This window comes from Halichoerus grypus, chromosome 2 (genome assembly GCF_964656455.1).
Source record: "Halichoerus grypus chromosome 2, mHalGry1.hap1.1, whole genome shotgun sequence".
NCBI lineage: Eukaryota > Metazoa > Chordata > Mammalia > Carnivora > Phocidae > Halichoerus > Halichoerus grypus.
Window position 1 is genome coordinate 127017801 of NC_135713.1, and position 16742 is coordinate 127034542.

Below are 16742 nucleotides of genomic sequence, written 5' to 3' on the forward strand. Positions count from 1 at the left end.
CTATCTCCCTATATACATCCCTACCTCAGCTTCACTGATTTGCTTACTGTTTCTTGATTGCATATAACTCACTCAAGCTTACACACACACACGGAGATTAAAGAGCATGAGTGCCACATTCAACGGAGTAGAGTGAAAACACAGAAGTACTTCCTTTTCTTTTTTTTTTTTTTTTTTTGAGAGGGAGAGTTGGTGGGAGGGACATATGGAGAGGGAAAGAGAATCTCAAGCAGGCTCCATGCCCAACATGGGGCTCAGTCTCAGGACCCTGAGACCGTGACTTGATCCAAAATCAAGAGTCGGATGCTTAACCGACTGAGCCACCCAGGCACCCCGAAGTACTTCACTTTCCATTCATTTTTAACTTTCCACAGAGGCTCTTATGTTGGGAGTTTTTGTTACCTAATATTCATCACTTTCTACTCCATTTCTGATGCTTATAGGTTAAATGCTTATTCTCAGCTCTACTTTATATATTAGGTATATTAGTACTTAACATGTTCTCATAAGGCATTCTAATAAAAAATAGAGGAGTGTTTTCTCCATACAAAGTAAAACATTTCAGCTGGATATTGCAGATCACGCTAAAACTCCTTTTGGACTACCAGCCTTGATATTTCTCTTTCACTAGAGAGTACTGCTCTTGATTGCATGGTATATATTCCTCCAAATCTTTTCTCCCAAACTTAGATGAATATGTGCCCAGAAAACACGTAATGATGTTTTCATGCTTTAAAAAAAAATGAGTCTTATATTTATCATGAAAGTTACTTTTTTTTAGTCAGTACAGCTAGGAGACCTATTCAAGTTTGATTATACAGATTTGCTTCATACCTTGAACTGTTGCACAGTAATCCATAATAGGCTATAACAATTTAGCCGTTCTCCTTGTGACGATTATTTTTCTTAAACTTTTACACTTTGTTTGTAATGAATGTTCTTGTATATTCCTCCTTGCACACCTGTATGCTTTTTTAGGATAGATACTCAAAGAGGAACTGTTGAGTCATAGGTTTTTGTATTTTAAATGTAATAAATCTTAATGTTTGCTCTCCAGAGTGCTATACCAATCCATAACTCCCATTAGCAATTTATGAGAATATTGTTTTTCTCCATAGCCTTTCCATATTTTGTATTATCAAGCTTTCTTTTTGCCAATCCGATGAAAAGTTGTTTAAATTTTGATTTCCCTGGTTGCTGGCAAGTTTTAGCAATCTCTTCCAGCAGCTCTGTTCTCCTGCTGCTGTGACTTAAGTGGCCCTGTGTTGAGATGGCAGAGCCAAAAGACCAACGCATTATCTGAGTTTGCATAAAAGAAGTTGCCCCAAAGTGTTGCCTGGATGGGCAGAGAACTTTGAGTCAGAAAAGTAGATACTTGGATAGGTTAAGTCTGCCTGAGACATACAGCAGCTCTTATGTCATTGCCCTTCCCAGAAACCTGTAGTAGCTCTCTATTACCTATAGGATTCAAAATCAAAATACTTTGCTTGACATTCAAGATTATGTTCTACCTCTAGCCTCTTCTTAATACCTCTCTTTCCCTTTATATGTGTACAGAGCCTTCAAAAGATACGTACTTTTTCATAATCTGTGTCTGTATTCAAGCTGTTAGCTAAGGAACCTTTCCACCTCCCAGATAGAACTTTGACACTGGTCTTCATGGGACATGTGAGCTCCAGCAGAGCTCAGAAGTTCAGGTATAGGAAATGGATAAAGTAACTGTGGAAAATAGGAAAGTTTGCCAGACCTATAGGCTGGAAGGATGATGAGGTAAGTGAATTGACATTGCTCATGAAAGGTAAGCTAATAAGTCCCTGCTGGGGGTAGGAAGAAAAGGAAAAGGGGTAGATAAGTTGAGAGAAAGCAGAGAAGCTTTAAGAAATCAAGGCTTCCTATTGGAGGAAAACTTTCTCCTTTCTGCCTCTTTTGTTATAAAGAAAAGGAACTGTTAGGTGTTAGGAACTCAAAACTTAACTTAGTAGGAAAGAGCAACTGATTTACAGTCAGGCTGCCTGAATTTTAAATCCAATTTCCCTGCTTCCTAGCTATGTGACTTTGGGCAACCTGTATAACTTTTCTGGGCCTTGGTTTCCTAATGTGTAAATTGGTTATAATAATAGCATCTACCTTGTCTGGTCGTTTGATGATTAAATGAGATAATCTATGTAAAAAGTATGTAGAAGGATATAGTTGCTAGCTTACATATCTGGCACATGTAGTGAGCACTCAAACCTATTAGCTGTAGTTGCTATCATTATTCTCATCACATGAAGAGGTTGAGAGGATTCCTATTTGTCGATCTGTTTCCTTCATGAGGTAGAAAGGAGATGCTGTATACTTGTAAATCTCTGTCTACTCTTCACTGTTAGACTGCAGTCCTTGAAGATAAGACCCATCTGTTTTCATCTTCTCTTTCATTTTTTTTTTAATTTTTATTTTATTATGTTAGTCACCATACAATACATCATTAGTTTTTGATTTAGTGATCCACGATTCATTGTTTTCGTATAACACCCAGTGCTCCATGCAGTACGTGCCCTCCTTAATACCCATCACCAGGCTAACCCATCACCCCACCCGCCTCCCCTCTAAAACCCTCAGATTGTTTCTCAGAGTCCATAGTCTCTCATGGTTCATCTTTCCCTCCGATTTCTCCCCCTTCATTTTTCGCTTCCTTCTCCTAATGTCCTCCATGCTATTCCTTATGTTCCACGAATAAGTGAGATCTTTATGTTACCAGCAGAGTTCCTGGTAAAAAGCAGAGTATAGCAGAGAGTACTAGAATCACATAGTTTTGGGTTTTAATTCTAACTCTGCTAATTAGTTGAGTGAGATCTATGGCTGACAGCTTAATTTTATTGCCTCAGTTCCTCATTAGTAAAGTAGAGATAATAATGCTTGTCTTTTAGGGTCTACTGAGGATGAAGATTGCTTGTAAGTATTACCCACCCAATTTGCAGACTTGCTCTTCTGCCTTTGGTTCATTGTGTTATTTTGATGGATAACCTCTTTCTCCGTGGTCGTAACCTCTGTGGGAATCTTGGGAGTTGGATTATCTCCCACTCCTGACACCTCAACCAAACATCTGACCTTTTAAAACTATTTTCAGTCTTTATATTTTCATCTACTTCATTCCTAGATGAACGAATTCCTAGATCTTTTCTGTCTAAACAATAGAAACTAAATAGGAGGAAGATCTTTGAGCTGAGACATATTCCCATCACTATTTCTGTATTACTGTAACCACTTACAAATACCTCATTGATTTTTCTGCCTTTTTAAAAATTTATTTATTTATTTAAGAGAGAGAGAACATGGGGGTGAGGGGCACAAGGAGAGGGAGACAGAGTCTCAAGCAGGCTCTGAGCTGAGCACAGAGCCCGACACCAAGCTCGATCTCACAACCCTGAGATCACGACCTGACCCAAAACCAAAAATTGGACATTTAACCAACTGCAGTACCCAGACACCCCTTTCTGTCTTTTTAAATACACATAATAGAGCTATAAAACAGTTTCTGAGCATAGCTTTAGCTTATCCCACAGGTTTTGATATGTGGCATTTTAATTTTTATTCTGAGTATTTTCTAATTTGCAATGTGCCTTAATTGACCTTTGCGCTGTTTAGGTTTGTTTAATAATTTCCTGGTACGTGATAATTTTCTAGTTAGTTTTTGTTACTTATTTCTACCGTGTTTGCTTTGTGATCATGGGATATTCTCTGTATGTCTTCATTCTTTTGAAACTTGCTGACACCTGCATTATTGTAAGTTTTTAAAATTGTTTTTATGTGTACTCTATGTTCATGCACTTTAGGTCAGGTTTATTAACAATTTTTCCCATCTGCTCTATCGTTACATATTTTTTATTTGCTTATTCTGTCAATGGGAAATCTGTGGTATAATTTGACAGCTAATTGTGGATTCATCTAGTTCTTTTATTGTTGCCATTTTTTGCCTTATATATTTAGAGGGTGTATGCTTAGGTACATATTTATTTAGTGTTGAAACTTTTATTATTAAAAAATGTCCCCTAATGTAATCCATAATAGGCTATAACAATTTAGCCGTTCCCTCAAGGTCTGCTTCATCTGAAATACAACTACATAATCTTTCTTTTGGTTTGTGTTTGCATGCTATATATTTTTCCTTCCTTGTATTTAATGTTTTCACCTGTGTAAGCTTCGTAGTTACAGTTTTACTATTCTTAAATCAGAGATTACAGCAATGTATGCTTCATCTATGAAGTCTGTTTCTACAGTTTCATGAGCTGCAAAGAACTTAAAGTACTTTAATAACTTCATTTACTCTTCTCCAGACTTACATTCTGTTGTTTTGTTATGTATTTTAATTCTGTATATGTGTTGGGACATTAATATTCCTATTTCATGTAGTCAGTATTCATACAGATTTACCCACACATTTCGTATTTTCATTGGTTTTCCTTTTCTGCATCTAGAAGCCTCCATTTGGAATTGTTTTCTTTCTCTCAATGGATTTCCTTGATTGTAGATCTGCTAGAGAGTATTTGTCTTCGTTTTTTGTTTTTCTGAAAGGCTTTTGTATTTTGCCTTTTTTTCGAGGACTCTTCTTGCTGGGTACAGAATTTTAGCTCTTGGAGATATCACTCCGTTCTCTTCTACCTTTCAAATTTCTGTTGAGAGTTCAGCCATCAGTTTAATTTTGCTCTTGTCCAAGTAATCTCTTTTTTTCCCTGACTGCTTTTAAGACTTCTCTTTATCTTTTTTTCTTCTCTGCTAGTTTCATCCTAGTTTACATAGGTATGGTTTTGTTATTTATCTTGTTGGTCATTCTTAAAGCTGCTTGATTTGTGACTTTGTATTTTTTGTCAGTTTGGAAAAATGCTCAGCCATTATCTTCTATGCCTTAGTCTCTTTTTTTCTATGACTCTGATTATTCAAATGTTGCCTTCTCACTGTATCCCCTGTGGTTCTTGTCCCTTCTCTCCCAGTTTCATTCTTTTTTACTTTGATGCTTTGTTCTGGATATTTTTTCAGGCCAATCTAGGCCAATCTTTACTAATTTTCTTCTTAGCTCTGTCAAATCTGTTGAGTCCATGTTTGACTTTCTAATTTCCTTAACCTTACTTTTCAATTCGAGAATTTTCATTTTATTTTTTGTTAATTATTCTTTGCTACAATTCTTAGTCTTTTCCTCTGTAGAGGTGACCCTTGAACAACACAGGGGTTAGGGCCACTGACCCCCTGAGCAGTCAGAAATCCATGTGTAACTTCTGAGTCCACAAAAACTTAAGTACTAATCTACTGTTGAATGGAAGCCTTACCAATAACATAGTCAATTAAGACATATTTTGTAAAATATAAAAAGAGATATATTTCATATATGTATTATTACAATAAAGTAAGCTAGAGAAAAGAAAACATTACGAAAAAATCTAAGGAGAATGTTTAGTGTATTGAAAAAGAATCCACATGTAACTGGACCCATGCATAAGTGGAGCCATACAGTTCAAACCTGTGTTTTTCAAGGTTCAGTTATCTGTTATCATGTATTGCTGTATTGAAAAACACGGCCAGTGAGCTGTATGACCTGTGAACTAAGAATGATTTTTACATTTTTTAAGGGTTATTAAAAAAAAAAGTCAAAAGTATCCACAGAGATTGTATGTCGCCTGCACAAGTGTCAAATATATGTTCTTTGGTCCTTTAAAGAAAATGTTTGCCTGCCCTTGCTATGTATATTAAAAAAAGTCATTTTACAATCTGATTATCCTGATATTTGAAAGTTCTTCGTTGTTTTTTAAAGTTTATTCTCTTAGTTTTCATCAATGCTATCTAGTCTTCTCATGTGCCTGGTTTTATTTGAGCAATGGGTGTTGTATATGCAAAATATTTTAAATAATTTGAGACCTAGTATTTTTTTTTCCTATGGTAAAGATTCCTGTTTGCTTCCAATAGTTGACTTGAAGCACTAGTAACCCTGTATAACCTTAATACAACATCAGGGATTTAGGTGATTCTAAGATGGATATCAGTTTCCTTTGAATCACATTCATTCCTAGAGTAAAATGTTCTTTCCAGACTCCCAGTCCAAAGGATGGCCTTTTCATGCTAGGCCTTGGAATATAACTTTTGTCTCTTTAACCAGTGACTATTGAAGTGCTTCTGAGTCTCTTCATCTCCCTCTTTAAGAATCAGCAAAACCTCACAGGCCAGATTATGTGTGTGTATTCCAGCTTTTCTGTTTATCTTAGTTATAGAATTTATCTGAGTTACCACTGGCAGAGGATTGTGTAATGTCATTTCTGTGTGTAGTTTGTTTGTTTTTAGAGAGGGAGAGAGAATCTTAAGCAGACTCCCTGCTGAGCATGGAGCCTGACGAAGGGCTCATTCTCATGACGCTGAGATCATGACCTGAGCTGAAATCGTGAGTCAGACACTTACCCAACTGAACCACCCAGGCGTCCCTCTGTGTGTAGTTTTTATAATTATAGTGACTACTCTTAAGATAATAGAATTCAGACTTGGCCATTTTTCCTTTAGGGTTTATTTAGTTTTTACTACTATGTGCATCTTTCTCTAACATTTTCCTGCACTAAAGCAATGAAAACCTCTGTTTTAAAAAGTAAATACATTTCTCTTAATGTTCCTGCATAGCAGGTTGTAGAGAAATTATTTGGAAAATATATCACCATGCCTCCTATTTAAAACTTTCTCTCACTACTCTGGAGCACAGTCGTTTGTTTCTTACTTTAATTCTTAGAGCACTGATTTTGTGAGGTTTTTTTTTTTTATTGTTATTCTGGTTTGTTTTTTGGTATGAAAGATATTATACAACCTGCATCCCTATAAAAGTGTGACCATACTAAAGATGATGTGATACTATCATTTCCTTCTTGTGTCTCTTGTATCCCTGCACCTAGCATAGACATTAATTAAATCATCATAATTACTAACAAATTTTTTAGTGGTTTACTACTAACTACTACAATGTCATGTGAAAAGAGGTCTACAAAATTTTTGAAATGTGGAATGCAATCAACTGTTTTTTTTCCTAAGTCTTGCTACCAGATGCTGTACTTTAACACAAGATATTGCTTTTCTTTTTTTTTTTCATATCAATGACCATTTTGTGTTGGGGTGTGTGTGTGCGTGTGTGTGTGTGTGATGCATTCTGAACACTTGAAGGTAGCAGTAGCTGATAGTTTTATTTGGAGAAAAAGAGGGGCCAAGTGTTTCCTCTGAAACACCATTACTGATGGTAATGTCTTCTGAAATCTACACAGTGGGATTCCACTCTAGGCTTGACTAACAGTGTCAGAGTACTGATTTGGTTCTTATTTCCTAAGATTTTTCTTAAAAGTGGAAAATTTAGGTTAGAAATGAGGTTGCACAGTAATGTACATAAAACAAATACTTGTTACAGAAGTTACAACGTGTCAAGAACTTATTTTTTATTTAAAAAATTTTTTAAGTATTTTAATTCCAGTATAGTTAATATACAGTGTTATGTTTCAGGTGTACAATATAGTGATTCAGTAATTCTATACATTCCTCAACAACGCTCATAAAGGTAATGTTTGATGTTTAGAATACCTTAAATTACTTTTTCTTCTTCAGCTTCCGGCCGATCTTACCAAGATGCACATCACAGACAACCCTCATCCACAGGTGACTCATGTGTCTTCTAGTCAGTCTGGTTGTAGCATCGCCAGTGACTCTGGGAGCAGCAGTTTATCTGATATCTATCAGGTAATATCGTAGGAGTTTGTGTGCTGTGCCTGTGGCTTTGTTAGTCTGCCCGATTACCCATGCTTGTGCTTTAGGTGGTCATGTATCTTTTAATTTAAGGGTATGAAATTCAGGCAGAATGTCTTTGGGAAAATACACTTTATTTATTGTTTCAAATTTGCAAACTTAAGTGATCTTTTGAGAGTGATTAAATATGGTTCAGGAGTGTATGAATATAGTGTTCTTTTTAATGACTTTAATCCAGGGGAATTCATTATATATAATGCTTGCTTTGTTAAAAAAACAGTTCTTGAAACAACTTAAACTTACAAAAAGGTTGATTTTTATAATAATAGACTAAGTGTTCTATAAGTAGTCTTGAAGAAAGTTAAGAGTTGCTTTTTCTTTTTTTAAGTTTTTATTTAAATTCTAGATAGTTATAGAGTTGCTTTTTATTGTAAGGGGTCTATTAAATTTTCTAAGTAAAAGGAAACCAGTAAAATTAATTTGAATAATGTATTTTATTTAGCATAATATATCCAAATATTATCATTTCAGCACATAATCACAGTTTAAAATCATGAGTTAACTTTTAAAAATTCTGGCTTCCGAAGACAGTATAAAAAATTACTTTAAATTTAAAGCAAACATGGACATGTAAAAATTAATATCAAAGTTAATTTACTAGCTGATATTTTTTTTAAAGATTTTATTTATTTGAGAGAGAGAGAGAGGCTTGCTCCAACTGCAGAAAGCCTACCTACCTTCCTAGGCTGCCAGTTGCTAGTGGAGTTCCAGGTGGAATGTTGAGGGGTTCTCTTGGGTTTGTTGTGGCTGGTGGTTCCATGGTGACTGGGCAGACTGAATCGTGGATCAGTGCCATGGAGGAGCTGAGATCCTCTTCGGAGCTTGGCTTTGAGCTGATCCTTGAGGTGGTAGAATTGCCCAATGACCTGAGTCCACAACCAACTTTCCAGAGCCATTTGGACTGCAGCATTCCTACTGCCTGCTTTGGCGACTCTGCAACAGACCAAGCAGGGCACAAGATGGAATGGCGAGGGTCCGCCAGCCCAGGCTGTGGCCCTGGCCCCAAAGTGCCAGGCAGAGGGATGTGAGGGTGCATGCACAGTATGAGGATGTGGGAGTCTCCCAAAGCCAGAATTCAGTATAACCTTACTATATACATCTCCGTTCAGACCAGCCACAGTTCAAGTGACCAATAGTCACATATGGCGAATGGCTGCTATATATTACTCATCTTGTGAAACGGAGTTACTGTTGCTCGAGGAAAACATTTTAGACTGTGGGTCTACTGAGTTTTCAGATATTTTAGGAGAATCAGCATTCCTCTCAAGGGAAGTTTATAGGCAGAGACAAAATGGAAAAAAACCTCCATTTTTGGATTATGCATAGCTTTTCTCCACAAAGGTCATTGCTGCGGCCATCTACATCTCCCTGTTTAGCATTTTATAGTAGACAGAACAAGGAATTCTTCCTGCTTACCATTTTGTAGGAGACGGAACAAGTAATTTTTTAAAAGTACACTTAAAAAGTGCAGTGACTTTTAAAAGTGCAGAGCGTCTCCGAGTGTTGCATTCCAGGTATTCTGCCCCTCCCCAAAGGAATTGTCATGTGGAAGAAAAAGGGTTCTTGCACACCTAAAAGTCAAAGTAGAGCTGTAGCTCTTCTGAATTCTTTGTTTTTCGTAGAGAAGATTGATCCTGGATTAATGAAGTTCAGGGATGTGGCTATAAATTTCTCGTAGGCTAAGTGGGAATGTCTAGACCTTGTTAGGAGAAATCATACAGCAGAGATGTGGTGTTGTTAAGCTCTAGGTACCTCATCTAGTATATCCATTTCTAAACCAGATGTTACCACCTTTTTGGAGCAAGGAACAGAGCCTTAGATGGTTGTAAGAGAGGACAAAAGGTTAGTGCACAGATTGAGATCAGGGTCACTTGGAAAGGCCAGTGCTTTACTCTGCACTAGAAGATGGGCTGTACACACGGCAGGGTCCTGTATCTTTGGCAAGATCTTGGAGGAGCTTCTGACGCATTGCATTTATGTAAGATCTACAGGATGTCTACATACTGGTTTGTCCACCTGAGGCTGAGGCTGGAGCATGCCTACTGGTAGTTAGAGGTCTGCTGCTGTAGAATTATGGCCTTGTATGTGGCTGCCCTGCTCCAACCTACTGGATGTTTTCTTTCCTCACTAGCACTTTGTACAGCTCATTCTACCTTTTAAAAGAGTCATTTTAACATTGGCTAAACTGTGGACAAGTAAGCTTGCCAGCTGTCCTGCATGTTACAGGACTGCCTCCGTTACAAAGTGAAGAAGGCAACATGTCATATCCCAGAAACCTGAAAGTTACCATTGGCTCTTCTCCCTTGAGCATAACTTCCAGTACCAAGTCATATTCATTCTTTTTCCTACATCATTAGTTGTGTTTGTGTTTATATGTTTGATGTTAACTGAAGTATAATTTACATAGAATAAATTCACCCTCAGTAGTAAAGCCTCCATGAAGACAGAACATTTCCGTCACCTCAGAAAGTACTCTGTGCCCCCTTGTAGTCAGTATCTTCTGATCCTCAGACCCTGGCAACCACTAATCTGTTTTCTGCCTTTACAGTTTTGCATTTTCCAGAAGGTCGCATAAAATGAGTCATGCAGTTTGGGTTTTTTTTTTAAGGAGGGGTATTTTGGGAGCCATATACTTTAAAACATGGTGCAATTAAACTTAAAAAGTAATCAATAAAATAAAAGTAGGTTTTAATTAATATAGGAGGACTAAATAGATAAAAGGAGCACAAATAATGAAATCTAGAACCAAAACGGGAATTCAGAAATTTAAAGGAGATAATTATAATATTAGAGTCAAATATGCAAAAAGGTAAGATAAAAATCTTAAGAGTGGCCAAAGAAGGTAAAAATCTTCAAACCTGGGCTTCCGTTAAGCTTAGGTGAATAGCCAATGGATAGAAACAGTTTATGTTAAAAAGGAACAGAGTTAGGGCGCCTGGGTGGCTCAGTCGTTAAGCTTCTGCCTCCGGCTCAGGTCATGATCCCAGGGTCCTGAGATCGAGCCCCGCATCGGGCTCCCTGCTCCGCGGGGCGCCTGCTTCTCACTCTCCCACTCCCCCTGCTTGTGTTCCCTCTCTCGCTGTGTCTCTGTCAAATAAATAAAATCTTTAAAAAAAAAAAAAAAAAAAGGAACAGAGTTAGAAACAGAAGAAACCAGTATCTTAAATAAATACACTTACATACATAATTACATATATTTTATACATGTGTACATGGAATGTAAACATGAATTAAAGAGGACCAAATGATAATAATGTTTTCAATTAGTGGTAGGTTTGTGGGTAGTTTTTATTACGTTACCTAAGCTTTCCTTATTTTTTTCTCAGTGCACAGTAGTATTTCTATATTTAACGTATTTTAAGGAGGATGTAAATAGAGTGTACTGTTAAAAATAAAAGTTGAATAAAATTGTGGGAAAAGATTAAAGTTAAAATTACTAGATTAAGGAATAAGAACAGAATAAAAATAAATTGATAAAATATATCCCCCCAAATGCAGAGTATCTAGGCTTACAATTAAAACACAGATAAAGGGGCGCCTGCATGGCTCAGTCAGTTAAGCGTCTGCCTTGGGCTCAGGTCATGTTCTCAGGGTCCTGGGATGGAGCCCTACGCCGGGCTCCCTGCTCAGTGGAGAGCCGGCTTCTCCCTCTCCCTCTGCAACGCCCCCTGCTTGTACTCTCTCTCTGTCAAATAAATAAATGAAAAAATCTTAAAACAAAAAAAAACAGATAAGGTAAATAACACCAACCAAATTGTGTGTGTCTATCCAGTCAGATCCTCAGACTAAAACAAAGGGAAGAGGAAGAGCAATACTGGAACTTGGTCTTTCTCTTGACCTCTGGCCTCCTTTGGAGTACTTAAGCTAAGAATACACCTGTTAGTTACAGGTGGACATTGGCCTGTGTATATATACCCTGGCCAGTGACAGTTGAGGTAGTTTGTCTGATCATCCAAATTTTGGCACTGCATAGATTTTAAAATTGAACACCTAATCCAGTCATGGCTTCTAACAATATAAGTAAAGCCCTGTGAAATAATGCAATTATTTTTAATTTGGTGGTTTGAGGGGAAGAGAGAAGAGAGTCGAACAGCAGTTCTTAACAAGAAAACTGTTGACACCATTTTATATGGCCAAATGTGTGGCTGTGCTCCTATGCATTTCCTTCTTGAGAGTTTTCATGTTTAAAAATAAAAGTCCTTGGCTCTCAAGGAAACTTCAAAAAAAAAAGCATTTACCACAGTCTGGGTAAAATGCAAGTAATCTTTCGGTATGAATATGTTTCTAATCAGATTAGCTTAAAATTTAGCTAAATTTATGCATTAAGATGTTAGATTGTTCTTGGATCAAATATTTTATGTATCCTCAAAGAGTACACGAGATAAATAAGGAGTGCTTCTTTCTGACTACTTTTTCTATTTATTTCAGTCTGTTTATAACAGCAAGAGCTGGAATATTGTGAAATAAAGCATTTGTCTTTTCATTAACTTGTTTTTTAGAAACCTGAGGCATACATTCATCCCCCATCCATCTTTTTTAGTTTCTGTGTGGGAAGTAAAACATGGTGCTAAAAATCCCAGTGCTTCAGTTACTATCTCTATGGCAGCATGAGTCCTTAATTCATAACTCTACCGTCAGTCTCTCTAAAACCGGTGCCACATTTCCACTAGGATGTTCATTTGACACCTCAGCTAGCTTTGCAATACCATACTTTAATATGCCATACTTCTACTTTAATATTTCTGTCAAAAGTATATCTGTGTGCTAGTCAAAAATCTCATTTATCTTTGACTACCCCCATTTTAACGTGGCGCTGGATTTCACGACCCTTAGATGATGACCTGAGCCGAAATCAAGAGTCAGTCGCTTGATGGACTCAGCCACCCAGGTGCCCCTACTCCCATTTTTTAAACTCCCACATGAGTTAAATTACAAGAATTGTGTGACTTGACTCATATATTTAAAGTTTCAGAGTTTCACCGTTATCTAACTTATACACTTCATTTCATTTCTTATTTGTAGTCACATTCTAAGCCTTCCACTTCTAACCACAATCTGCAAATCTGGCTTTCTGTTCCACTGTACCCGACTTGAACATTCTGGATTCTGGGCCATGACAAAATACATGTTTTATTCCCTGAACATGTTTGCTTCGTCCTAGCCCTGTGTTTTAGTTATGCTCTTCTCTCTGCAGTTTCACCTTGATGACATTTTCATATCGTCTCTCACGTCTTGGAAACCCACAGCAGTTTTTCTGTGGATCACGAGTGGAAAATTTGTGCAGGCAGGGTGTTTCTTGTGTATTCCATGCTGAGTTAGCGCACTGTTGGCACTTAGGAAGTAATCTAGAATTTTTTTTTTAGTTGAGTTACATTTGAAAGTAGAAACCAGTATTGTTCTTAGTAATTAAAGCTTGATTATATCCAGGGCAAAGGAGGCTTTACTTGAACTGCCTGACCTATTGTAGAGAATATGGAATGGGCTATTCTGGACAGCATTACTGTGAAGGATTAATTTTACAGCATTCTTGCTCTGGCCAAAGAGATAAAGAGGAAACATAAGGCCTAAGTGGTACATGTAAAAGGTTGAATGAAGTACTCGGAATGCAAAAAAGAGAAGCACTGAAAGTTTAAGGTTAATATTAGGCTTAATATTTTCTCTAAACTTGAAAATGTGGTTTTTGTAAGTTTGTATAACTTTTCATTCCAACCTGTAGTTCCCCTCATTCTTTATCTAGATGCAAACAGGAAAAGGATATCCTCTGGTGGTTTATTTGGGGAAGGCAAAGTCATCAGAAAAATCATCTCAGACTGTTTGCCTCACCAAATTATATTTACACATAAACACAGACATACATTATACTGCAGGAAAGGAAAAACACAAGTTTAATGAACTTGCCTTATTAGCTGTTTCACCAAAATACCTCCCCCCCCACCCTGAACTTAATTTATTATAATCTTCTTGAGGATCTACTGTAATCCAAGTGCTAGGATAAAGTAGTTGAAAGACCAGGGCTGATCTTCTCTGTACCCTGTCTTTATAAATGTGACATATATGTTGATGTACACTTTTTTTTTGTAATAACCATTGATGTTATCTTATTAGTCTCTTAGACTCTCTTAAATTTTCTTTATGGCCTTATTCTTTCCTTGCTTCAGTTTGGGGTAGTTTTTATTGCCCTTCTTCAAGTTTACTCTTACAGTTTCCATTTCTTTACTTAGATTTCCCATTTTCACTCTGCTTATGTTTCTGTCATTCCTGGGTCTCTTTATACTGATTGATTTTTCTCCTGGTTATGTATCACATTTCCCTCCTTCATCTATCTAGTAAGTTTTTATTGTATGCTGGACATTGTGAATACTACATTTTTAAAAAAATTCCCATCTAGTTATTAGAGAATTAAACTCTGCCAACAAACTGCATCCTCAGAAATACCATGCAATGACTTCTAGTCCTGATGGTCATCATATCTACCTTCACCTTAAAAGACCTGACTTGGCTTTGCTCAGTCAAGAAATAAGACCTTGGATTCTACATAGCTCGTTTTATTTACTTATTTTTAAATTACAAAATCCTTTTTAATTGCCTAGCATGTTTTTGGCTGCTCTTTCTTTACTATTTTTAATTCTTATTTTGCCACCTTATCCTTCTTATATACTTTTAACATTTTAATAGTTTAATGTGATATTATTCATCCTTTTTATTGTACTTTGACAAAAGTACAGTTAAAGAAGACATTTGTAAGGATAGGTTACATTCTTTCCTTTGCAGATGTCCTTAAAAGATCCCTAAAACAGTTCCTTTCGTACCCTTCTCACAATTCCTACCCATGATTTCCATTCTCCCTAAAGAATTTTCTTCTTGTCTTCACTTCTCACACAGATGACAGTAAACCTTGCCTGTTGTCCACATAAATGAGTTGAATCTTCCTTATTTTTGCTATGAACCATCTTTTTACCAGATATAATCTAAAAGGTTTGGAGACTATGTTGAAATAGTCTGGGTCATGGGATGAAAACCTGAAATCGTGAAGACTGTGGTTTAAGAACCCAAATTGATAAAGTAGATTATCCTTAAATTTTGATAAAGTGTAAAAAGGCTACTTTGGGGTGAGCTTTTATATTCTGAAAAATTAAGTAACTGTCAAGAATATTGCTTTAGTGTTTTTAACACTAGTTTCTTGGATTGAAATCCGTGTGTGTAAATAAATGAGGTTTTTGAAAGTCATTTTAGCATGTATACATTTAAATTAAAACTTTTTTTTTTTAAAAGCAATAATAACCTGCTAGCAAGTTTGTGGTTCCAAGGATATATATTCAGAAGTGATTCCACTTAAACTCTAAAGTTCTGTAGCAAGAAAGTAGAGGCAGTTTTGGCCTCAAGGAACCTGGTTGTTTGCCAGGTGTGTGCCCTTGTCTTGTCTGCCTAGTCCTCTGGCACCTTGTAGCTTGCTTCAGTATGTCCCAATTATTTATTATTTCATTATTTTCTATGATGATTTTTAAATTGACTATGATTGACATTTAAATTTACAGTTATTAAGAAATCTGCTAGTTCCCTTATAAATATCTGAGACCAATATATTTCCAAAGTTGAGGTTGTAAGTGTAAGCTTATTTTAAACATTGGTTGCGATAATCTCAGCTCTTCTTCCTAATACAATCATGGTTGCCTACCTTACTGGACTCTAATCTTTGTGGTGAAAGACTATCTTATTTGCAACACCCAGCACAGACTAACAGATACTCATAAAATGATTGTTGGTAAACTGTCTCTTTCCTGCACTTCATGTTTTAGGAACTGTTATACTTCTAAGAAATACACATGTTATTTGGAAAACAGGTATTAATCCAGGTGTTTACGTCTCTTGACCATTTTATAAACTTGCTCAGATTTATCATCTGGATATCACCATGAGCCTGTCTTTTTGGGCAGAGAGAAGCCTTTTATAAATAAGTATTGTTTTGCTTTTGATACAACACAGTATTGCCTGATTCTTTATAGAGTTAGGGAGGAGTAGTTTTGATTAATTCAGGCTGTGACATACAATTTTTATAACATAATCGATCAAGATTTCTTTCTGTAGGCTACGGAAAGTGAGGTAGGAGATGTAGATTTAACACGTCTCCCAGAAGGACCCGTTGATTCTGAAGATGAAGAAGAGGAAGATGAAGAGATTGATCGAACAGATCCACTACAGGGGCGAGATCTTGTTCGAGAATGTCTCGAGAAAGAACCTGCAGACAAAACTGATGATGACATTGGTAAGAAATGCATCTGTTCACAATACGAATTTTAAAGTTTTATTTATATATAGTTAACTTCTTGCTGCATAACAAAATACCTGATGCTTAGTAGCTTAAAATAACATGTTTATTTTCTCATAGGTTTCGTGGGTCAGGAATTCCTGAGCAGCCCAGCTGAGTGGTTCTGGCCCAGTTTCTCATGAAGCTGTAGTCAGGCTGTCAGCAGGGGTTACAGTTGGGTTAACTGAGGCTTCACTGGGCTGAGCTAGAGGATATACTTAGGGTGTGGCTATTCACATGGCTTTTAGTACAAGACCTCAGTTCCTGCTGTGTGGGCCTCTCCATGGGCTCTTAAATATTCTCACAGTGTAGCAGTTGGTTTCTCCCAAGTCAGGTAATCCAAGGGAGAGTAAGGCAGATGCCACATTATCTTTTATGATTTTGCCTCAGGAGTGTCACACAGAGTAACCGTAATATAATATGGGAGGGCACTGCATAAGATCATGAATAATAAGAGCTTTGGAGCCATCTTGGAGGCTGGCTGCCCCAATTTGAGAGTTTGTTTGGAAGATACAGCAGGGGAGTATAGCTAGTGGTATACCATTGACCAAATAACAGTCATCCTTTATTGGGGAAGTTCATCCTCTTGAACTGAGCGCACAACTTGCAGAGGGCTGCACGTGAAACAGTCAGGGAGGAA

At 36.9% G+C, this 16742-nt stretch overlaps 1 protein-coding gene across 7 annotated transcripts in view; it reads left to right on the plus strand.

The window, feature by feature from the left end:
- RAPGEF6 (Rap guanine nucleotide exchange factor 6) overlaps positions 1-16742 on the plus strand; it is a 199644-nt gene that overhangs the window by 94422 nt on the left and 88480 nt on the right. For all 7 annotated transcript variants that reach the window (XM_078067544.1, XM_078067545.1, XM_078067538.1 and 4 more), the window contains 2 exons: positions 7600-7731; positions 15883-16060. In XM_078067544.1, coding sequence (XP_077923670.1) covers positions 7600-7731; positions 15883-16060 — 310 coding nt within the window. The remainder of the gene's footprint in view (positions 1-7599; positions 7732-15882; positions 16061-16742) is intronic.